Genomic DNA, 23,965 nt, shown 5'->3' with positions numbered 1-23,965 from the left:
TTCGCTACAGGTGCGAACACGTCTGCACATTTGCATGAAATTTTCAACGGGACATGTCAATCAATTGAAACACCTGAATTCACAATACGCAGTTTTGACTGTGTTTGGCTTTTCTATTCCTCAGCCCTACAACAAGAAAGCACCACAAACATTAGTTTGGCATGCCTCTGATCACCCTCTGGTGCCCTGCCAGTGTGCTGCTTTGACCTGCTCTGCACAGTATGCTAATTTTATCGCACAACACAAGAATCCAAAAGTACATGCCTCTTTTGACTAGCATGGCCATGCTCGAACCTTCAATGTTTAACAAGGGTCTGCAAACTGCTATTATATCGCATTTTCTCTGCTTCAAACAATATACTATTTTTGCACTGCACTAAGTTCGACATTTTTGGCATTTTAGCATCAGCCCTTTCAATCGTTCTCTGATGTCTGACAAGAGTCTACAGTTAGAAAACTTGTATAGAAAAGTTTTCAGAACACAGCATTGTATACAGAAAACACTGCTATTACAGGGCTTCAAAAATGGTATGGCAACATCCCAAAGCTCCACATGGACTATAAGAGATTCTGCAGAGAAGGGCTACACCGAAGGCTCTTTTTTGTCAACTGGAATCACGCAGAACACGGACGTTATGGCATTTCACCTCTATCAAAATGCAGCTGCCATGGCGTTTGACCGCACGAACTCGAGCTCTCATCATAGCTAAATGCCATAGAAGCACAGCCTCTGCGCCAAGTCTTCAAAACGGGGGGCACTTAAAAAGTGCAAACAGACTGTGAGCTGAAAAATATAGCAGATAGAAAAGAATACCTGAAAGCATGCAAGAAAGCATACACCATCTCTATGGCAGGCGCTCCAAAGATAACCGAGGCAGTAAAAAAGAAAAACGAAAGGAAACCAAAATGAAAAGGCAAGCTTGGCACATCGCAGAGATAAGAACGCTGGTGCACAAAGGTGGGCTGTGAGAAGCAGAAGGAAGAAAAATGAATACAAGTAAGTTACAAGGGTTTGAAGTTCAGCTGTTTGGATTAAAGCTGATGGGAGAGCGCCTGTCCCATCTGCTTTGTTTGCCTCCCATCTGACCCCTAATTGAGCTGTTTCAAAAGTGATCTGCTGTCTCATACAACTGAAGAACACAGCGGCAAATGACCTTAAGCGAAGCCGTCCAGCCAATGTCAGCCGCTTGTCATTGCCATCACGCAGAGGATAATCCGGTTGCATCTGCTAGTGTGACATCCCAGGGGGGCTAGCAGGTGCAAAGAGATTAACCACGGACTAACAGGATTGACAGTGATGTCATGACAATCGGTAAATGCCGTTGGCTGGAGGACCTCCTTTGAGGAGCATTTGCTGCTGCATTCTTTAAGAGTTGTACCCAACTATAGCTGGTGTGGTGTCATATGTACAGCATGCGTGTGTTCAACTGCTCCTGTGTCCTTGTCTTGGCTGCGCTGTTTTACGGTGGTCTACAACCAACTCATCTAACCTTCTACACTGTCATACTCTAAATGCTAGGACATGGCATGTTTCAACACTTTAATACTCTTAAGTACTAAGACGTGGTATGGCAATTTTGAAAGCACAGGTGCTATTATTATAGGATAATTTCTATTTTACAGGCCACAAAATGCAGCAGAGATATTAAGATTGCAACAACAGACAAAGAGGGCAACTGCTGCACCATTTACTACCTTTTTTTTTTCGTGCCAGGATTTAGAACGACACTGCAGTAGACATTCCAGTACTTTCTTGCCTGGAGCAGTATTGGGTTTTCCTCTATGTTGCATTTTGTTCCTCGCAAATAAATCTGTTGGTTGTTAAGTCACTGCCCATGTTGCGTCCTTGCCTTGCTCCAGTGCCATTTCAGAAACCTGCACTTTAAGCCTCATAAAAGCAATGCTTAGATGACCTTCACTATTTAAGCAAAAGAACACTCCATTCATGGCATTAGACAGATATGCAGCTGGGTGCGTTCATTAGAAGACACGTAAGAATACTTGCCCAAAAACCCAGGAGAACATGCGCCCAAGAATCCAAGACAGCCAGCCCTGCTGGTGCTCCAGTGTGGCCCGCGTGTGGGCCCCTGGAACGCCAGAGGTGTTGCTGCCCTGCGCTGCGTGCAGCACAGCCAGATGGTCCCGACTTGGGATGGGCAGCGACAGGTCCTGGAATGTCTCTCGCGTAGTTGACACCTGTGGACAGGGTCACTGCTTACTTGCCGGCCACTCTGCACACTCTTATCGCACAGCTGCATGGACTTCACTTAAAAGTGCCCACTGAACCACACAAAAACTCGCATGCTATGGTATCAATGTCTGCAATGGCACTGCATATTTATGACCCAAAAGTAAAACAGGAAATAGAAACAAGTGTCACTAATATCCTAACCCAGGTCAACCACGCGCTAAAATCATAGAAAAATTAAAAGGAGAGAGTTTACACAATACAACTTCCTAAGTAAGCAGCCGCTGCATATGGGTTATGTTGAACGCCATAGTGGAGGGATCCAGATTATTATTCAACCACTTAAGGTTCTTTTAAGGCTCACTGGCATCGCGCAGCACTCAAGTGTTATAGCATTTTACCTCTACTGAAATGCAGCCGTCAAGGCTGGGATCTGATCCCAGGACCTTAAGATCGACAGCAGAGGCATAAAACTATGAGCAGAAGCTATCCACCTCTCCTCTATTAATCCCTTGAAGGGAGAAGTGGCTTTAAAATCACAAAAAATGACCAAAAATTCGTATGACTTCTCTTCCATGCTGTCACGAAGTTTCTTAGCGAAATCCTATCTGGAAGTACTACTTAAAAAAGTTGCTTTACCAACCGTGGTGGTGCATGCCGTATATCTTGAAAGGGTAAAAAACGGGTTTTTTTTAACCTTGGTGTCTTTGCGGCACCACAGTCGATCAGCACTGTCTTGAACTTGGCGGAAAGATTGTCTCCTTGCCTTTAAATCTGGCGCTACAGCACGGCTCCACCTCCAGAAGCAATGATACAAAAACCAAGTTTCAAGGTTTTCCATGTGACTGTCACACACCAGCATTGATCTTCTATGTGGTTTCCCCTAGTAACCGATGAATTCTACGAGGGGATCTATGAAGTGGCGTCTGCTCTTGCGATCGGTTGGCTGCCTTTCAGATTATATTGTTTTAGCAGGGCCAAAAAATAGAGGAAGTGCTGGTTTTAGGTTTGGACTTCTGCAATCATAGAAAATGGTGCATTCTTACAGTAGGCGCAAGTGAAAGTTACCAACGACCAAAAATAGAAGAGTTCTCTGTTAGCTACTGCGAGTGAACTTATCATTGAGGTCATCATGGATGTGCATCCAAAACTCTAGCTCCACTTGCAGTGCGTGTGCGGAAAATGGCTTGCTTGTTGGATGCTATGAATGTGTAACAGAGTTCGCCATTCACTCTTGCTAACATGTAACAGCTGATTACAACCAGCTGAAAAGCTCGCCATGCGAAGAGGCAGCCAAAAACATTAAGTCGGAAAAGCACTAAGGACTGCAGCCGATGTGCCATCAGGAGAAATAAATGCGGTGGTCAACTCTGAATGCCTTTTCCCCATGCTATTTTTCTGACTTATTGCTTTGCGCAGCAAATTTCTTTGTGGCTGTTTCGTTTATTTTGACTGCATTTGTTTTGTTGCACTCCCAGAACCATACTGCACGTCAAAACATCTTGGTTTTCCTGTTCTGTGAACTATAAATTCCTTGTACAAAGTTTACTTCTCCAAACTGAAAATATTTGTTTGGGGGAAAAAAATTAAGCATATGTAGAGTCGTAGCAAACCAGTAGAAATGCAATGAATGTTGAACTAGCAAAAAAGACGAACTGCGCAACAAGAACACGGACGAAAGGGAGGCAGACACACACCAACTAGCCCGACAAGTCCTGTTGAACTAGCCTTCTCCCACGTTTTTAAACTCTGCATACTTTTCACGAAAATCAAGGAGGAAATATATTGCAGCAAAAATATTCACATATAAAAATTAAATTGTCAGAATAGTCAATATTATTTCGAATAAGCTCAAAAATTTCCATGTAAATCGATCAAAAAATAATTTTTTTGCTGAAAGCCGTGCCCTGCTCACATGAGATGAGAGTCTTTAGGTAGGTGTCTATTGAGACTTCAGAATGGGCAGTGCAGTATGGGCCTCAACTTCAAGACATGCTTGTTTTCAAGGGAAAGGTGGCTTTAAACAATAGTTTTTTTGCTTCTTGGTGGATTTATACCCAAATTTTTGAGCATATTATAAATACTATTATGTCTATTTTAAAAAAAAATGTCTTATGCCTCAAGAACTTTTCTTTCTAAGATTTATTTCTCCCCGATTCTTGTGAAAAGCCTGCAGAAGCAAAATTTGGAAGAAGGCTGGTTCCAAATTAATTGCATTTTTACAGACATGCTACAGGTCAAGATGCACTTAGATTTTTGTTAGTGCATTAGCCCTTATAGTGGCCATTCCCCACATTTAGCCATTGTGTGTTTGTCTGTGTGTCTGAAGCCTGCTTTGTGGCCCGCCTGCCCGTGTCAGGCGGCAACTTAGTTCAATCGTGAGAAACTGCTCAGGAAGAGCAACCTGGATCGCAACCCAACCCAAGCAACCCAAGTCCCAACGATGGCAACTCCTGCCACAGATGGGCAGTGGTGCATCACTTGGCTGCTACACCAATGCACCAGGAGTTGCAGAAAGACTCTCAGGGATCTATGAATGTACAGAATGGCCAATTCCGCATGTATGAACATTAACCCATTCTCGCGATCTGAACAACTGCCATCCATGAATACGATGTGAACACCAGAATCGAAGTGAAAACCGAATCGCTAGTGTGCCTAATTCACATTTGGCCTAACTACAGAAATCGACTATCATTACTTTTTCCAGCAGAACACAAATTTACAGTCTTCAATTCTTGCAAAAAATATTTTGCAAAAGAAATTCAAAAGCTACAGAATTGAAAAACAGAGATTGTTGTCTCGACTGGCAGTATGGTTTTAAGAGTGTAACAAAACAAATGCTGTCAAAATAAAAGAAATTGTTGCAAAGGAATCTGATGCACAAAATGAGGAACAAGAGAGGAAAACAACACTGAGAAAAATGCATTCAAAGTTGACCATCGCATTTATTTCTGCTGATGGGACATCAGTTACAGTCCTTAGCGTCTTTTTGATAGTGATTTTTGGCCTCTTCCTGACTTAGCATGCTTTTCAGATGGCTGCAATTGGCTGTTGCCAGCTAGTGCACAAACTCTGTTGCACATCCATACCGTCCAACGACCAAGCCACTTTCTGCACACGCTCGGCCAGTGGAACTTGAAGAGCTTGGACGCGCATTCATGACACTTTCGGTGATAGATTCACTCACACCAGCCAGCAGAAAAGTATTCTTTCCATTCTTGGCCATAGAAGTCTTTTGCTTCTGGCTGCCGCAACAATGCGCCCTTTTGTACTTCTTATTAAAGGAGTGTCGGTCTATGAGGGCAGAAGCTGAAATCCAAAACCAGCACCTCCTCTACTTTATGGCACTGCCAAAACAATATGATACGGGACTACCGAGCGAGCGCAGCCAATCCAGTGCAAAAGCAAATGCCGCTTCACGGACTCCCATGTAGAATCCGCTGGTTGCTAGGGGACAACTACGGAGGAGACCAATGCTAACACATGGCAATCACATAGCGAGACATTGAAACTTACTTTTTGTATCTTTGCTTTCGGTTTGGTTTACGGAAGCTTAATGTCCCAAAGCGATTAAGGCTATGAGGGATGCCGAAGAGAAGGGCTCCGGAAATTTCGACCACCAGGGGTTCTTTAATGTGCACTGACATCGTACAGTACACAGGCCTCTAGAATTTTTCCTCCATCGAAATTTGAATGCCGCGGCCGGGATCGAATCCGCGTCTTTCGGGTCAGTCTTTGCTTTTGGACGTGGAGTCGAGCTGGGGGCGCCATATGACGGAGAAACAAGCTTTCCGCTGAGCTCAAGACAGTGCGAATCAGTCACTGTGCTGCAACATAGGGAGGTTAAAAAAAAAAACAAATTTCAAGACACATAGCACGTGTGCCACCGTGGTAGATAAAAGTTTTTTTTAGTACCTCCTGGCAGGTTTCCTCAAAGAAACTTCGTGACAGCATAGAAAATGAGTCATACGAGTGGATACAACCTTTTGAATAATTGAATTTTTGGTCATTTTCCGTGATTTGGAAGCCCCTTACCCCATTACCGTATTTACACGATTGTAAGTCGACCCTTTTTTTGAAATTTAAAATTCCGAAGTGGGGGGGTCGACTTACAATCGAAACAAAACCTTGAACTGCCAATAAAAGCAAGAAAAACGATCTATCAGGGACGATACTGCGAGGTTACAAGTTTTTGTTTGCTCTACGGCTCCAAGCGTAGCATTCCGGTATTCCGTGGACTTTTTGGCAAAGATTTTTAATTTTTTACTTTTACTGCGCACACTATTATGCGCCGCGATGGTTCAGTGGTTAGGGCGCTCGGCTACTGATCAGGATACCCGGGTATCAACCTGGCCAATGCGGCAGCGTTTCGATGGAGGTGAAACGCAAAGGCGCCTGTGTGCTGTGCGATGTCAGTACAGCACATTAAAGATCCCCATGTGGTCGAAATTATTCCGGAGCCCTTCACTGTGGCACCTCGTTCTTCCTTTCTTCTTTCACTCCCTCCTTTATCACTTCCCTTACGGCGCCGAGATTAGGGACGGATACTGCGCCATTTCCTTTCTCCAAAAACAAATTTCATTTCATTTCACTCGCAAGAGTATCGACAGTTAAGGAAGGGCCACTGTACCAATCACGGAGTCTGCGCCAGCGCCCGGGAGTGTCGCTAGCTGATGGAAGAGCCACTATTTCAGTTGGTTGCGTAATACGGCGGCTAGACGATTACACGCATAACGGCGGCGCTTCTGGGGAATGCCGATGTTTGCTGGAAGAGCCGACACCCCGACACCGATCACTTTTTGTTTGGTGGTGCTTGGAGTTGGTGCATTTGACTCAACTGCCGGCCGCGTGCTTTGCCATGAGCTCTTCAAGTTCGAAAAGCATTCGGAGCTCATTCACTGCAGCGTTCAAGAGGGAGGCCATCATATACGCCGAAGAAACCAACAACTGCGCGGCGGGCCACAAGTTCGATGCTTCTGAACGGTTGATGCGGGAGTGGTGGAAGCAGCGAGACAGAATTTTCAACTGCGACTCCAGGCGAAGAGGTTTCCACGGGCCGAAGTCGGAGTGCTTTCTGGAGCTGGAGGTCAAGCTTGCAGCGTATGTCACCGGAATACGTGATCGGTCCCTTCCAGTGACACGCAAAATAATCACGCAACAAGCCCGGGTCTTCGCTGCGGAAGCTGGGATACTCCGAACAGACTTCAAAGCCAGCAGGGCTTGGGCTTCGAAATTTATGAAGAGGGCTGGCTTCTCTCTTCATCGGCGTACTAGTGTATGCCAGAAGCTGCCTGCTGCTTACGAGGAGAAAGTTCTCACCTTCCATAGGCACTACCTCAAGCTCTGCGACTCGCGGCGATACCTGCTCGACCAAATCGGCAATGCAGACCAGACTCCCGTCTACTTCCACATGATGAGCAGCACAACAGTGAGCGTGAGGGCAGCTCGCGAGGTTAAGCTTCTCATGACAGGAAATGAGAAACTTCGGTTCACTGTTATGCTATCATGCTTGGCAGACGGCACAAAGCTCCGACCGTACATCGTCTTCAAGAGAAAAATTATGCCAAAGGAAATGTTCCCGAAAGGTGTGACTGTGAGAGTGAATGAAAAAGGCTTTATGACGGACGACTTAGTTATTGATTGGTACCGTTGGGTGTGGCTTTTGAGGACAGGGGTATCCCTCAAAGATCGCAATCCGAACCTCCTCGTGCTGGACTCATTTTGCGGCCACCTTACCACGAAAGTGAAGGCAGAGCTACGAAAAGAACATACAGATATGCTGGTGATTCCCGGCAGTCTGACGGGGCAGCTGCAGCCGCTAGATGTTGGCATTAACAAGCCATTCAAGGACTTGCTCCGGCGTGAGTATAACGAGTGGCTGGCGGCGGAAGGGCGGGAACTTACGCCAACGGGGCATGTGAAGAGAGCCTCCCTGGAGGCTGTGTGCGGATGGGTGATTTCCGCTTGGGCGGCCGTACCACGTGATGTTGTGGTGCAATCATTTAGGAAGTGCGGGCTTTCCATGGAGGACGATGTGCTGTGGGACGGGCAACTAAGAAAGCGCGGTTTTATAGGGGTGTTTAGTGTCCCAAAGCAACTCACACTATGAGGGACGCTGTTGAGAAGGGCTCCAGAAGTTTTGACCACCCGGGGTTCTTTAATGTGCACTGACATCGCACATTACACAGGCCTCCACCGAAATTCGACTGCCGCGGCCGAGATCGAACCTGAGTCTTTTGGTTCAGCAGCCGAGCGCCATAACCACTCAGCCACCGCGGCAGCTGAGGTGTCACTTTAATCGGTTGCGAGCAGCAATTTTTAAAAATTACAGGTCTATGCAGAGCTTTTAAATTTGACTCAAATACTCACAAACACCCCCTGTACAGATCTGCTGCATAAGAATAAGAGTATCAAAATCATTTAATTGTGACTGTAACGTTCTAGAACGGTATGGTATGCATGCTCTGTTGATGCAACTGCATATTAGCTCACACACAGCTGTCATTTATTCTGACAGTGCAGCAAGGAGGCACAAAACTTAGAAAAATTTCACAGGTACAAAAATCTAAGTCTTGATAGAGAAAAGTGGCACAGAACATGACATGGACACCAATGTTACTTTGTTCTCAGCTAATGCTCATCAGATGATGACAAAGAACACAGATGCAGCAATACCAAACATGCCTGTGTTCCCCAAGGTGGCATGACAAGGAAGTTTGGTTTGAAGTGTGTAGTTGCCTCTCAAAGCAAGTTTAAAGCGGTATGCCTGCGATTTTGGACGCCGCTTCACAAATATCCTCCAGCAGAATTTTTTTGATGCACTTTATAGAAGCTGAGTTGTCTGTACTTAAAATTTGAATTACAGCGGCTTCATGCCTTTCCCTTTTCTCACATCACTTTTTACATGCTGAAAGGTCGATGCTCCTCTGTCGGCCCTATCGCCGAGAGCGGAGCTTCCTGATCTGCCGGAGCTATGCTGCTTATTGGCCGTGGCCACGGTAGCTTCCTGATGTCTGAAAGAACCTAACCTGAACTGGTATATGCAGGAGCAGTGTGATGGAGGAGGGTGCGAGCATGAAAAAGTCGCCGGAAAGGGCTCATCAACTTTCATGCATGATTGTGGGTTCTCTGCTGTGGGTAGAAATGTATTCATGACAACATGTGTTCATGACAACACAATGCACTGACTGAGCTAGTTGATGTGCTCTCCTCGGAATGTGTTTCAGGGCCCCTTTAAACATCAGAATTTTATTTGCCGTGATCCCACACTTCAATACTCCGAACAGGCTAGTCAAACGTCGTGGGTTGAGGAAATGTGTGTAGAGAGAACAAGTTGCACTTTTTCAGCGCCAAAAATGAATCGCAAGGCGTGGTTCGAAACAGAAGAGAAAAACCTCTTCAGTGAGAGGGTTATAAGACATGCAGGCTCCAGACTCACAGTTCTGCCGCCTTGCTGCATGTGTTTTAAAAGTCATAATATATAGAAAGCAACATACCGTACACATGTATTGTTCCATACAGGTTAATGCTCGCATTTCGCAGCCCTCATTGGCCAAAAAAAAGTTGAGACTCCAAATGAAAATAGACCCCCTCCCGACAGCCAGAGAGGGAAGATGTGCATCTACACTATTGTGTAGTTTCTCGCAGGATAGCATTACAGCACACACAAGTTCAAAGCAGCACACACAAGTTCAAAGCAGCAGACACATAACAACAGAACCGCAAAGCCAGTAGTCAGAGGCAAATAAAGACTAAAGGCGATACCATGGTGCACCTTCCTACCTTCTACAATCACGTGCAAGCCTGGCTGACTAGCACAGAAACTGACAAACCGAGCTGCAAATGGTCCTATAATTTGGGATTACAGTGTGACGCACGTTATGAAGGTTGCTGGTAGTTTTCTTTCACGCTACCTACTACACAGCCACAAAAGTTACTACCACCGTAAGTGAGCCAAGTAAACGGCATGCACTTGGAATTTTCATTAGCAAAACCGATTTGCATACAAATGAATTATTTTTCTTTATGAGACATGCAGATCCATGCACCCTGGCAGGAACGAGCACCGGTGTGGGGCGTGTACTACCCGCAACTCGGCCAAAACTGCCTTAGACCCTGCAAATAGGTCGGCTCTAGGTATAGGTCAAACTCCTTCAAAAGTGAACTTATGTGCGGTAATATAAGGCAGGTGCACAAGCCAAGCATTACACTTACAGTGTCGCATGTGAGGCACTGTACTGAGCTCAGGATGCGGCCATCGAAGACGTCAGAGACAATACTGCAGAGGCGGTGAGCAGCAGCCATCTTGCGTGCCCGATGGCCCTTACTTCCTCCAGGGGCAGAAGAATCCAGGGTGGGCCAGTCGCCACCAGCCTTTTCTTCTACTATCATTCGCATATCTTCCTGCTGGATGTAGCAAAGCACAATGCACAGGACTTACGACTACTCAGCTTTTAGTATATGCAGTATATAAACTCACTACAACAAAGCTAATTGCAAAAAAAAAAATGGCTAAACAAAAATGGAGCTAACACAAATGAGGCATAAGGACACACACAGAACAGCGCGGCAGAAAAAGACAAGGACCAGAGTATCTCACACGCACGCACGCATCATATACCTTTTGTCGTCTTTTTCTCTGCATCTTTCTTTGCTTACCATGTGTCACCGACTCGCCCAAAACTTTAAGCTTCTTTCAAGCATCTCAACAGCAAACACACAGTGGCAGTCTTAATATTCCAGCAATGTGTTAAACATCAGAGATATACAAATCAGTAGCTAATAAGACAGAAAAAGGTAGACAAAGGACAAGCGCTATTGTTGCGCTTTCCTGTCTATTTTGTGGTGGTGATAAACATGAACAATATGTGAAGCTAAGAACAATGACCACTACCTGTGAACCTAGAGAACAATGAGCCCTACCTGTCCACCATGAGACCTCAGCAGGAGGTCCTGATCATCCCCACAAGAGCTCTTCTCACTGCTCAGGCCTGAGTCGCACGTCTCGAAGTCCTCCTCGTCCTCAGAAAGGCTAGACTCTGAAGATTCTGCAGTTGGTGACCGTGGCCGTCCAAGAGGCAGCCGTGCAAATGCCCCCACGGGTGCCTTCAACTCCTCATGCAGCTGGTCTAGGAAGCAGCGCAGAAATTCCTGCGCATCCTGCATAGCAAGGCTATATGAGAACTGGCCAGAAACAGCACCCAACGAAATCAACCCAAGCTTAAAAAGTGCCTCCACACCAATAAAAAAATTATCCCCGAACCTTATGCTCTTTAATTCAAAATGCACCTACACTTAATACATGATCTTTGTCTCAAGCAAAGTCAATGAGAAGTAGGAATTCGAGGAGAAGTGAGTGTGCAGTAGTCAGCAGATTGCAGATAAACTTGCCATAACAGAGAGCCACTTACCAGAATATTCATAATAAGGCACACAACATTAAATGCACAAAAACAAATGTAGGCTTTCGTCAGCATTTATGTTTACTCTCACAAAGACTCCAAACTGTGCATGGCTTGCCAATGGAATGTGAACATGTCGAGTCGAGTCGTTTATTTCAGCTTTTGTCGTACAAAAACCGTGGGTGACGAAAAAAAAAAGCGGTTCGCAATGACCGCTTGACAAGCTTCATCACCCGTAGAAGTCGGCAGCATTAGCAGAGACAGTTACACATGAGAGTCATTATACATTGTTAAAGAAAGAAGAAAAAAAAAGAGAAATGACAGGTAAAAACATTTCAATACAGTAACAAAATACAACCTAGTCAATGAACAGTTCCTTAAGTGCAGAAGAAGTCATTTTTGTTAAATTGCTACAGAGAGGGGCGTTCAAACATTTCGGAAGAATATATTTTAACATCGCACAACCGTACTTTGTTCTGCATCTCGGTATTGCAAACATTCTATGGTATCTAGTTGCATAGGGTGACGTATATGGTACAAGAGGAACAACGCGGCTCAAAAAAGGGTAATTTCGTGCCATGATTTTAATATTAAAGCAGGCAAACCTGTAATCAAATAGCTTATTAACCGGAATAATTTTATACCTCTGTCTTATGGGGCGAGTCGGGGCATCAAAGGAAGCATTTGTAATGATCCGTATCATTTTTTTTCTGTAGTGTAAAAAGTTTTTGTATATTTGACACAGTACAGTAAAACCTCGTTAATTCGAACTCGAGGGGGACCGGAAAATTGTTCAAATTAAGCGGAGTTTGAATTAACGAGCGGGTGCTAAAAAAAGCGGCCATCACGCCCGGCAGCACGGGCCGAAGCTAAAAAAGGCATATCTGAGATTGTTATCTCTTACTACGCGCTACTACACATTTGCGGCGGGCGATTGCGCGAATTAAAATCATAGAGCCCGAATGTCGAAGGAAATAAAGTTAATTTGTTTATGCGGTTGGAGCTAACATCAAAATGCATTCGCGTAAGCAGCAAGCTTAATGATTAAATATGACACTATGCTTCAAAAACATGTTTATTAACAGCAGATTGGCAAAGCATATCAAAGAGAAAAATAATAGGTGATGCGCATTTGTTTTCGTTTTCTTTGCCGTGACTCGACAAGCATCGTCTGCAACTTGCCCAACAGCTCCAACGCAGCGTCCGAATTATCATCGGCGGAGAAGTAGCGCGCAGCCAGATCGAGTGCTGACGCTGTTTCACATGCACTCGGGGGTGGCAATGGATCGTCGCCTCCGTCGGACTCGTCATCGCTGTCAGCTGTGCTCGCCGCGCCGGAGTTGTGCGGCATCTGGTCACCGCAGGCCGCTTCAATAATCTCGGCATCGCTTAACGGCCCCGATGTCTCCACGCCGCTGTCAACGTCTACGAAGCTCTGGAAGTCAACACCCTCCGATAAAGCAGCGTAGGCAGGGTGCAGCGCGACGGAGTCATCACACTGAGCATCCAGCTCTGCCGTGCTGCAGGCTTCTGGGCCTTCAATGAAGCCGCACTTTCGATAACAGTTCGCGACTGTGTCCGCCTTGACAGCATTCCACGATGTTGCCAGCATGTGGCAAGCTCCGAGGAGATTGACGTCGTACGATTTGCCGCTGTCCATACACACAAAAATCCGCTCTAGGAGGTGGCGCCTGTACAGTGTTTTGAGGTTTTGAATAACCCCAAGGTCCATAGGCTGCAGCACAGCCGTAGTGTTTTTCGGCAGAAATGCCAGACGGATCGCCTTCAGTCCGCTGATGTCGCAATGGGTTGAACAGTTGTCGACGAACAACAGAACATTCCTGTTCTGTGCCGCGAACTTCCTGTTGAGTGTGCGCAGCCAATCCGTAAAAATTGCTCGCGTCATCCACGACTTTCTGTTGAAAGTATAATCAACAGGGAGAGTTTTTAGCCCTTTAAAGCAGCGAGGCTTCGCTGCTTTGCCTATAACTAGCAAGCGGCACCGTTCCGTGCCAGCCGCGTTTGCGCACACCAACACCGTCACTCTTTCCTTGCTTCTCTTCCCGCCTGAACACGTGTCGCCTTTGTAACTGACAGTCTTGTTCGGCAGCAACTTAAAATAAAGCGCGGTTTCATCTGCATTGAACACATCGCTGAGCGAGTAATCGGCAAGGTAGTCCTTTAGTTGACCTGCTGCAACGGCTTGCGCCGGAGCCACCGTGGCCGGAGCATAGGCGGCGCCCGCGGTAGGGTGGCTACCCGCGTGACCGCGCGTCAGCCAAAAATATACAAGCGAATGCTTCGACGCTCCGGCAGCGAAAACCTGCTACGGCATGCACCGGAGGGTTGGTTCGGGCAATGAAATTCACGTCTCACCTCGTGCGTGCTGACATGCGTGCTGGCTTATTTTTTTTCTCATCATTCTGCATTTTTTAAAATTTTCAGCGCATTGTATTTGCTACGAGGTGACTTCTATATGCGAGGAGCAATGCCAGCCATCGGCGCCTAGTTCGAATTAACCGACGTGGATACCGGCATATTCGAATTATCGGGAGTTTTGACCCATTGAAATACACAGGGCTTTGCCGGGACCCGGCCGTCAGTTCGAATTAACCGGAAGTTCGAATTAAGCGATTTCGAATTAACGAGGTTTTACTGTAGTATTTCCCCATAGCAAGTAACAATAACCTATATATAAGAAGAAAAAAGCGTAATAAAGGTTGAGCTTCGTTTTCACTGGCAAAATATGTTTATTACGAGCGATGATACCTATGAATTTAGACAGGGTGATGCATATCTTGCTAATGTGGGTATTCCATGACATTTTGGGAGTAAAATCTATGCCAAGGGAGGTGAATGCCTTGACGTATTGTAGTTCTGTGCCGCTGAAAAGGATTTGTGGAGGATTCGTGACTACCTTGCCCTTGGAATGAAATATTATTGCCTTTGTTATCTCTCGGTTCACTAATAATTAATTCAATGAGGACCATTCCCTTAAGTTATCCAGTGCTGTGTTCGCGGTGTCTGTCAGTTGTTTCATATCTGAAGAGGAGCAGAATGAACTGGTGCTGTCTGCATAAGTAATATATTTTATCTCTTTGCTTATGTTGATTATGTCGTTTATATATATATTAAAAAGTATAGGACCTAGAAGACTGCCCTGGGGCACACCGTTTGAAATTTGTAGAACTTCAGAATGGCAATTATTGATGGAAACATTTTGTGATCGCGAGCACATGTATGATCTGAAAAGATTAAGGGCATGACTGCGTATACCGTAATGTTCAAGCTTTACAAACAGAGTATTATGATTAAGCGTATCAAAAGCCTTACTAAAGTGAACAAAAATTCCTAATGTAAGCTTCTGGGATTCAATATTGCTTAATATATACTCCTTTTGATCAAGTAATACCTGTTCTGTTGATCTATATTTGGTGAACCCATACTGGCAGTCATTTGTAATAGTGTTTTTGTAGGAAATTATGAACACGGAAATGAATTACAATTTCAAGCCCCTTAGAGAACAAGGGCAAAACGGATATTGGCCTATAATTACTTACATTATTTCTGTTTCCCTTTTCAAAAATTACAGCCACCCTAGCAAGTTTCATGGCAGCAGGAAAACTGCCGGCAGAAATTACAATGTTATATATATGCGTTAGACATGGCACAATTTCATGTAAGACGTATTTTATTGGACGGGTTTGGATATTGCAAGAGTCGAGGCTTGCCATGTCCTTCAGGGTTTTTAGATTAATGTACACCTCATTTTCATTAGTCAGTTCAAAAAACAAGGATTGTGAAATTTTGTTACCTAAAAATCTCGAGCAGGCAGGGTTGTGAGAGCGAGTCCCAACTGAGGTAAAAAATTCATTAAAAGCATTGGCCAAGCACGATCCACTTAGTTCCGTACCTTCAACTTTCAGGGTTGTAATTTTGTTTGGACGAGTAAGCAGATCAAGACGTTTCCATTTTTCTTTAGGATTACTGGAGAGTTCCCTATCAAATAGGTTATTGCAGTAAGTAGTCCTAGTTGACCTAATTTCATTGTTCAAACGATTACACAATGCTTTAAATTGAGCCAAAAGTGTGGTATCCTTAGTTCTAATGAATTCAGCGAACATCCTGTGTTTCTTTTTCGTGAGTCATACAAGTCGTGTGGACATCAAAGCAACAACCTATCTGCAAACCGAGAGAGCACGAAAGTGAGTGCTAAAGTGTGAGGGGCAAGACATTGACACCATGCAAGGCTTTAGTGCTCATTTGGTCTAATAGCTGTCACTGCGAAACACACCAGCTACTTAAGGCCACCAGTTTAACCTGCTTCCCAGCCTTGTCCTATGTCCTATGCTTCCCAGCCTTGTCCTTGCCCCAGAACTCCAAGGGCCCCTTGCAAAGTGGACTGCATGTTACCGACCAAGGGCACACTAGGCCTTCACATAGAATGTCGGAGTAGCAAAGAAAAGCGGTTCGTAAGAGCCCAACAATGCTGCTGAGACGCACTTACCTGCTGGCTGTAGCCACGAAACACTGGGTAGACCATTTTTATTCCATATGCAATCCCAGAAGGAACCACATAGCTAGGCCTAGACAAGAGAAGTGAGAATTAGAATGTCTTTTTATCACGTCAGTGTCGAAGTCATGTGACTTTGCTTATATAATAAGCGCACGAATAAAATACACCATGAAAACATTTGCATTCAATTCAAGCAATTCTAAAGCATAAAAATCGGTTAAAGACCAAGCATGAATTAGAAACGAAATTAAAGAGAAGCTTGCTGCTGAATTTGAAGTCTGGTCTGCAAACATATTCGCTGAAATTAGTAACAGTTAAAACTTACCTGCGCTTGTGCCACATTTCTCTCACTAGGCGCATGTAGCTTTTGGAAAGACCCGGTTTCTTGTCACATTGCACGAATCCACCACAGTCCAAGAAGAAGTTGGTCAGCTGGGGGCTAATGCCAAGAAACAAACAGTAGAGCTTACATTCAGGCACTCTACTTTTCATAAACACTAAAATTATGCAAAAATGGGCCAAAAGCACAAGACAGTTGTGTTCAAGACTAACACGCACACAACCATAGCAGTGACCTATTACTGCAACAATGTGTTTTCTATAAGTCTAATTGGTAAATCCTCGTAGCCAAAGAAGCACAAAACTGAGGCACTCATGCTAGAAGAAATCAAGAACAAGTCTATCCCTAGTTAATTTTTAATGTATGCATCTATATTTTGTGCATGAGCTGCTGCATGGCACTGCAAAATGATACGAGCAAGAACTACACATTTAGTGTGCACTCCATGGCAGTTCCCAATAATACTTATATATTATATGCCTAAAAATAGACAAACTCATTTATATTTGCACTTTACCATATGCCTACAAAGACCTAAATGTTCCAAGCTATTCTTACTTCAAACACATTGAGCAAATTGCAACAAACAGGCTTCAACATTGCGTGGCCAAAAGAAAAAGCACGATGAAGCTGATTAGTTTCAAATAATGATGTCAGCATTCTATTTAGCACTGACTAGATCTTAATTACTTCATTTATCCAACAGCACCATTTTGGTTTGGGATTACAGTGGGGGAAAAAGTATATATAACAACGTTGCAGGTAAAAAGAACACAATGCAAGAAATACAATGAAGCATTATTTGAAACCAACAAGTAAAAGATTAAATATTATAGCAGTGAGGCAAAAAATTCGTTTGCCATTGTGGACACAACTTCTTGGGGCAATTATTTCACTCATTTATCATTCTCAGAAAAAATTACACTGAGTAGCTGGTGAGTAGCTGCAAAGATGTCAAACTAAAGAAGACACTAAACTTCATTCTGCATTGATTTGAGTAAGCAGCAAATGATTTACCGTTTTCAGCTGCAAAGATGTCAAACTAAAGAAGACACTAAACTTCATAAGGGTGTCTGCATTAATTCTGTGTAAGTAGCAAATGACATTTGCTTTTAAAATTTTTTTTTAAAAAATCACTCACCAGTTAGAGAGAGCCTGCAGAGCTGCATTCATGTAACAGGTATTGCCCAGGTTTTGCAGACCAGTAAGTCCTGCAACAAGAATGTTATTGTCCATTAATAACGTCAGTGACTAATACCCCTGTCACACGAGCACATTTAGTGACACTTTCACGAAGTGCACTTGCCTTGAACAAATGACACTTTAAGTGAGTACTGTCACACGGCCAAATAAAAACAAAGTAATTGGGAAATTATGTCAGTGGCGATGAATGTTGTTGTACTCCATGAAAATTTTCACACAAATACTTTGAGAATACTATTTTATCGCGAATATAATATTCCAAGTTGCTTTCTAGAGTTTATTTGAGCATATGATAACACAGTAACTGCAAAAAGAATCACAATCCAAAACAAGTAAGAGGTCAATCCACAATACGCCTACATGGTAAACACGGCAGAATGCGCAGACAGGGAGACTTCATTGTAGATGGAAGAATGCAAGCGTGTCGCAGTGGTATGTTGCATGTGAGCCCAGGCTCACACTGCATTGATGTGGCTTGAGATTAAGTTGCAAGTAAGCGAGTCGCAAGACATCGAGCGAAACAACAAAATAGCTTGACCACACTAGCCCTGAGAGCGAGAGTAGTGTACAAGCGTGCTTGTTATTTTAGTTGCTCATGACTTAAAACAAGTCCCCACTGAAAGACACATTTAAGAAAATAAGACAGATTTTGAGGCCTTTTAATTTAATTTTTTTTTTTATGTGAGAGCGCTCCTGTTGAGACTACACACTTCCATTGCTGAACCAAGTGCAGTGAGATTGCCTAACTCACTAAGGGGTAAATGCGTTCCATGAGTCACTAAAGTTCATCCGAAACACTGTGTGAATGACACTAATATTTAAGGAGCTTCCACTGAAAACTGCACATGAGAGCAAAAGATGGACCTCTACACCCTCACGATAACAAGCAAAGCAGTTGCAATAGCACTCTAGGTGCAATATGACATAAATCTGTGTACAGTACAGAGATGATTCAGAAGATATCTCAAAGAAAAAATTTACATGCTGAAATCTCCATATGAAGAGTACAATGCTGGTATTATGCTAATAGCACTTCGTTAATTTCTTCGCCTTGCAACAAAAATCTTACGCTAAGAACAAAATTGCAAACTTGTTCCCCCATACTCTCGTAACTACAGTAAAATCTTGTTAATTGACCCCATTAATTTGGAAAATGAGATAATTCAGACCCCCCCACCCAGTCTTGTCAAACTTATGTACAATTCTAAGTTGTTAAATTGAGGAACTTGGCCAGGCTTCAGTTGAAGAGCCCACATACGCACAGGGCGCCGGGCACAGGGTGGTGATGATGCAAAGAGTGACACAGATGCCTGGCCACCATAGTACGAGTGGCACTAGTGTGCAACCGAAATGTCAAGGCACCATATTCATTACAATGATGATCAGTTGAGAAGGTATGATGGGAAGCTTTTAAGTTTTGTGCTGTGTTCTGCCATTTTTTTCTTTGTTTTCATTATGTGCGCATTGTGGAGTGTGCTGTCAGCATTGTTCCCGCTAATATTAAGCCTGTAATCATATTACATCATGTAGTGTTTGTACGAGGGGTGTGCTTTACTTTTTTTTGCCAGAGAGAGAGAGAGAGAGAGAGAGAGCAAGGGGGGGGGGAGAAGGAGAGAGAGGCAGTTCATGCCGCGACTGCCCTAGCGACCATATGTGTTCGTTCATCCAACAGCGTGCATGCATGTACTATTTGGCAGAACTGCGAAAAATAGTTATTGCCATAAGAATGTTTCCCATGAAGCAATCAACGATTACAGATTTTTTACAAGAAATAAAGGTATGTTGATGTGGGACACTTTTTTTCCTGTCCCTCTTTAAACTGACATTAACAGTTCATTCAGATAGTTTCTCTGGACCCATGAAATCTGAATTAACAAGGTTTTATTGTACTATGGGACAGCCATGTTTAACACATTTGCCTCGCCAATGTGTTTTTTTGTGCCTCTCCAGACAGAGACATGCTTAGGTGACAAAAATAATAGAGAGAAGGAGAAAAGCTACCCAATATGATGAAGGTCCTAAAGCGCAGTTTGAACATGTTGCAAGCACAACAGTCATCGAGGCCCACCTCTTGGCTTGAGGCTGTTCTCCCTGTCAGCTTCATCATCAGAGTCAGGGGCAGGAGCAGGTGCTCGGCGTGTATGGCCAGCAGCTTGGCTACTAATGCGAGGTGATGCTCCAAGCAGTGGAGGTCGGTTATTCTCCAGAAACACCTCACTTTCACAGAGATAGCACCAGACCCGCAGTGTGCTTAGGTTCAGTGTCACAGAATGCTCACAACAGCTCTGTGGAAGAACAGACATGCATTTCTTTTCATAATGCATTGACATGTTAGGACATATCAACGGTTTTGCCCTTAAGAAATGTACGTCGGCTTGCTGACAATGTATTAAGAGATTTACATCATTTGAATGCCATTTACAGAGAACAAGAAATACAGAATTAATAAAACATTTGGAATCAGGTTAGAAGGGACGGGGCTAAAAAAATTAATTTTTAAAAAATTGTATCCGCTTGTATGAGTCATTTTTTATGTTGTTCCAAAGTTTCATTGCTGAAATCGGCCAGGAAGTGCTCTAGAAAAATTGTTTTGTGAACTGCGGTGGCTCTGCATTGTGGGGAAATGCTTGAACAATGACCACTTTTCTCAGCTGCAGTTTTCTGCCTAGATACTCAGCCCTCTGGAACGAACTTCTTCACCACTGTTTTATCTATTTTGACTCCATTTTTTTTTGTTGCACTGATAGGACCATGGTGCAGGTCAAGATATTCTTTGTTTTTCAAATTTGCGAATTGTAAATTTCTTTTATGAAAGTTTCTTCTCACTCTAAGTATGTAAATGGACACTGCATCGCAAGGATTCAAAACAAATTTGTGCTTAGCGAAAAAAAATTTCTAAGAACACCTTGACCTGTAGCACAGTCAGCAGGAACACATTGAAAGTTAAGACAGCCTGTTACCACTATTTCTTAGCTCTGCAGCCTTTTCACAAGACTCGCGAGGAAAAATATATATTAGAGAACAATTTTCTAGAGATACAACAGTGAAATTTCGTGGCAATAGTCACAAAATTATTCTAATATGCTCAAAAAATTTGATGTACATGCACCAAGAAATAGAATTTTTTCTGAAAGCCTATCCCCCCTTAAAAGACCAGAAGTTACCACCTTGCAGACCCGCATACAATAGCTCTGCATTTAAGTAATATCTCCTTTATGCATTTTTAGATGCCAGTTTGTACAGCTTTTGTAAGAAATATACAGCCCAACGGGTTTCTTTCTGGGCTTTGCTGTGTGGCTTGTTTTGCATCATTAATTTTTCAGATCTTTTAAAGGTGAGATGAACTCAGTTTTCACACCTCCAAAGCATGGGTCACCCATAGGTGCTAGTGAGCCCCACTATACAGCTTGGAAGAAAACCCCTTACACTATTTTTGGGTGCACGTACATCCTAGTATAGCTGAACCTCGTAATAACATTGAAGGGGCCCGGCGATTACTTCGTTATAGCCGCAGCTTCATTATAGCCCGTGTCGGCCAAGCTTCCAAGGGGAATCGTCATTCCCTCGTTATGCCCATTATTTTGTCATAAACTGTTTTGTTATTAACAGGTTCGACTGTATACCTCTACTATAATGTTCTTTGCAAATGTTGAATATTGAGTTGCTTACATTATTTTTTAAAGACAATTTAACTTTCGTTACCATGCCATTATGCATCGATTACAAGTAATTGACAGATTCATAGTGCGATTTCAGAGCTACTGGGGCCACCAAGGAGTTGTTGACCTATCTAATTTGTGTTTAGGCACTCTACTTTCGTTTCATGCGTAGTCTATTTTTCCCTTGAAGTTGAGGTTCCGGCATAGTGCGCTTGCAGCACGGTGTCAGCCACAAAGACATGTGCGCTCGGGAACACCTCGCTTCATGAGATTCTGCTGCATCTGCAGCAGATTTTTTTAGTGCTTCAAGCAGCAGCGACTCTGACGATGACATTACATCGTCGAAATTTCATTCTGACAAAGAAACTGCAGAACCTTAGTACGAAACGTGGGCACCTGTCTGCCTTTAGCCTTTGTTTTCTGCTTCGTGCCTGTTTTTTCGCTTATGGAGCCTGTTTACACATCACACTGACGTCATGAATGATATGTCTGGTTTCTGTAGTGTCTTGACATGATATGGGCTAGATTTACTTCCAACTGCCCAAAAAAAGAATCAACTTCAGGACTGGTAGAAATCAGGGCACCAACCTTAGACTGAGAACTTGTAGTAGCCTAAAGTTGTTAGTGAAAGCTGTGGGTGCCTTCCGACTGGTCCTAAATCATCTAAAACGTCTTTCAAAATAGTTTCTTGTAAAATCAAAGCATTGTAGAGCATTTTGAAGCAGTTTACAGTCAAACCTTGTTATAACGCACACAGATATTATGAATTAAATTGTTCCTAAATATTTTCAACAAACACATGCATTTCTTACATTATATATTGAATACAGCCTCCCATAAAATGGAACTGAGCGCCAAGCTGTGCCTGCTCGAATAGCAGGCAGCAGGCTTTGCCTCACTACCCAGGTGTGGCAAGTGTTAGCACCACAGAAGATATAGCGGCAAGAACAGCTAGTAGACCTGCTTGCGACCCTCACACCTGTACATAGTGCCTCGGAACCAGAGACGTGGTCGGTTGTCGAAGCTTTCCAACAGCCACCCTCTGATCATGTCGACTGTCACGGAGCGGAGGTGGTGACAACAGCGATAGCTTTCGTCCTAGCATCCAATTTTTTACTCAACACCGTATTTGGCGTTGGACCCGTCACCGCCGCATGTTACAGTGCTTTGCAGGGAAGCCGACCTAGCTGATGTTTGTTGCCTGGTTTCTTGTGACCTCTGCAATCACTGTGAAGGGCTTCGATATGGTGCTAAAACTTTGGGAAAGATCTCTCTCAGATGCTGTTCTTTTGCAATTAAATTCTGCTGCCCCAGCGTGAGTTTCTGAAAAAATTTATAATAAAAATTTTAGCTATATCGAACCTCTTTACAGTTTTTTACCTATTTGCTATAGTGAAGTTTCACTGTATTACCTTTTTAAAATTTTTAAGTGGGTAATTAACACAAATGGTACGGCAAATACCCTTTCCTGTTTCTGCAACTCTTTTTCGGGTTCTCTAAAAACAGTTTTAACTTGAATTAATAATGTTGAAAAGTATATTTATCGAGCATCATTTGACACATTACATTTTACTTTGAAAATTTTTTGCTCTACATCTGAAAAATTTATATCAAGGACACTTTGAAAACTGCCTTTTTTCATGTAGTGTCACAAAAATTTCTACCTTAAGAAAACGTTTTTGAATTATAAACTTAGTTTTGGTGGCTAGTTAATAAACAAATTGGAAACATTTTGTTATGTTCCAGAATGTTTTTAAATTTTTTTTTTCGCCAAGAGATACTGTCTTGTATATACAATTTTTTTTTAATTTTCAAGTTTGTGTGTTTGCTGATTTTTTTGGCAATATTCACATTAAGTTTGGTTTATGGGGGTTTAATGTCCCAAAGCGACTCAGGCTATGAGAGATGCCGTAGTGAACGGCTCCGGAAATAATATTCACATTAAGTATTTGTGTTCTAATGTGTAATATTCACATTAAGTATTTGTGTTTTAATGTGTCTTCAGGAAGCACATTCTATTGCAATCAATTTGATGTAAATTTCGCTTTTTTACACCTCGCATATTCTGCAGGAAAAGAATATCTCAGACCTATCAAAAACAGCCATTTTTCTTGTGGTAACGAAAAATTTAAGCACTTCATTTTAGGGCATCACATTAGATATGAGCCTGCATTCACAGTGAAGAATTGTTTAAACTTAGCAACAAACTGCAACTGAAACTGGCAAGCAGATATGTGCACACCCAGGCTAGTTACATGATAAAAGGCAGTATTTATACCAACAAAAAAAATCACCATTTTAACGACAAATTTAAAAAACATCCGAACTGAAATCTGATGAAAAAACCTTTGAAGGCTCGAACCACTGCTTTCAACTAGAATTAGCATATGACCACTGTATAAGAGTATTGTCAACAGCTGCTCTTTAGCTTACAGAAAGCTGCACTTGATACACAAGAAGGCAGAGGCACAGCCAGCAACCAGTACTGTTCTACATATGTATATAAAAACCTACCTGGAAGTGTTGGGTGCTATGGTCCTTGAATGCCTCGCCACACCCCACATATAAGCAGTCACGGTAGAGGCAAGCCCAAAGACTGGGCCCACTTGCACCACATGATTCACAGCGCCATTGCTGCATATATGCAAGGATAAA

At 43.2% G+C, this 23,965-nt stretch overlaps 1 protein-coding gene across 9 annotated transcripts in view; it reads right to left on the bottom strand.

Annotated features, from left to right (window-relative positions):
• Nucleotides 1-23,965, bottom strand: part of LOC144114592 (ubiquitin carboxyl-terminal hydrolase 20-like) — a 117,575-nt gene that overhangs the window by 79,054 nt on the left and 14,556 nt on the right. For 8 of the 9 annotated variants that reach the window (XR_013311063.1, XM_077648440.1, XM_077648435.1 and 5 more), the window contains 8 exons: nucleotides 23,825-23,944; nucleotides 19,720-19,936; nucleotides 17,590-17,659; nucleotides 16,434-16,547; nucleotides 16,100-16,178; nucleotides 11,114-11,350; nucleotides 10,406-10,597; nucleotides 2,006-2,196 (listed from right to left, as the gene is read on the bottom strand). Coding sequence is in view for 8 of the 9 variants with exons in the window: in XM_077648440.1 (XP_077504566.1) it covers nucleotides 2,006-2,196; nucleotides 10,406-10,597; nucleotides 11,114-11,350; nucleotides 16,100-16,178; nucleotides 16,434-16,547; nucleotides 17,590-17,659; nucleotides 19,720-19,936; nucleotides 23,825-23,944 (1,220 nt within the window). In the remaining variant the exon portion in view is untranslated. The remainder of the gene's footprint in view (nucleotides 1-2,005; nucleotides 2,197-10,405; nucleotides 10,598-11,113; nucleotides 11,351-16,099; nucleotides 16,179-16,433; nucleotides 16,548-17,589; nucleotides 17,660-19,719; nucleotides 19,937-23,824; nucleotides 23,945-23,965) is intronic. The other variant, XM_077648436.1, reaches the window with a different exon arrangement.

The sequence above is a fragment of the Amblyomma americanum genome, chromosome 1 (assembly GCF_052857255.1).
Source record: "Amblyomma americanum isolate KBUSLIRL-KWMA chromosome 1, ASM5285725v1, whole genome shotgun sequence".
Taxonomy (NCBI): Eukaryota; Metazoa; Arthropoda; class Arachnida; order Ixodida; family Ixodidae; genus Amblyomma; species Amblyomma americanum.
This window is presented reverse-complemented; position numbering and strand designations above follow the sequence as displayed.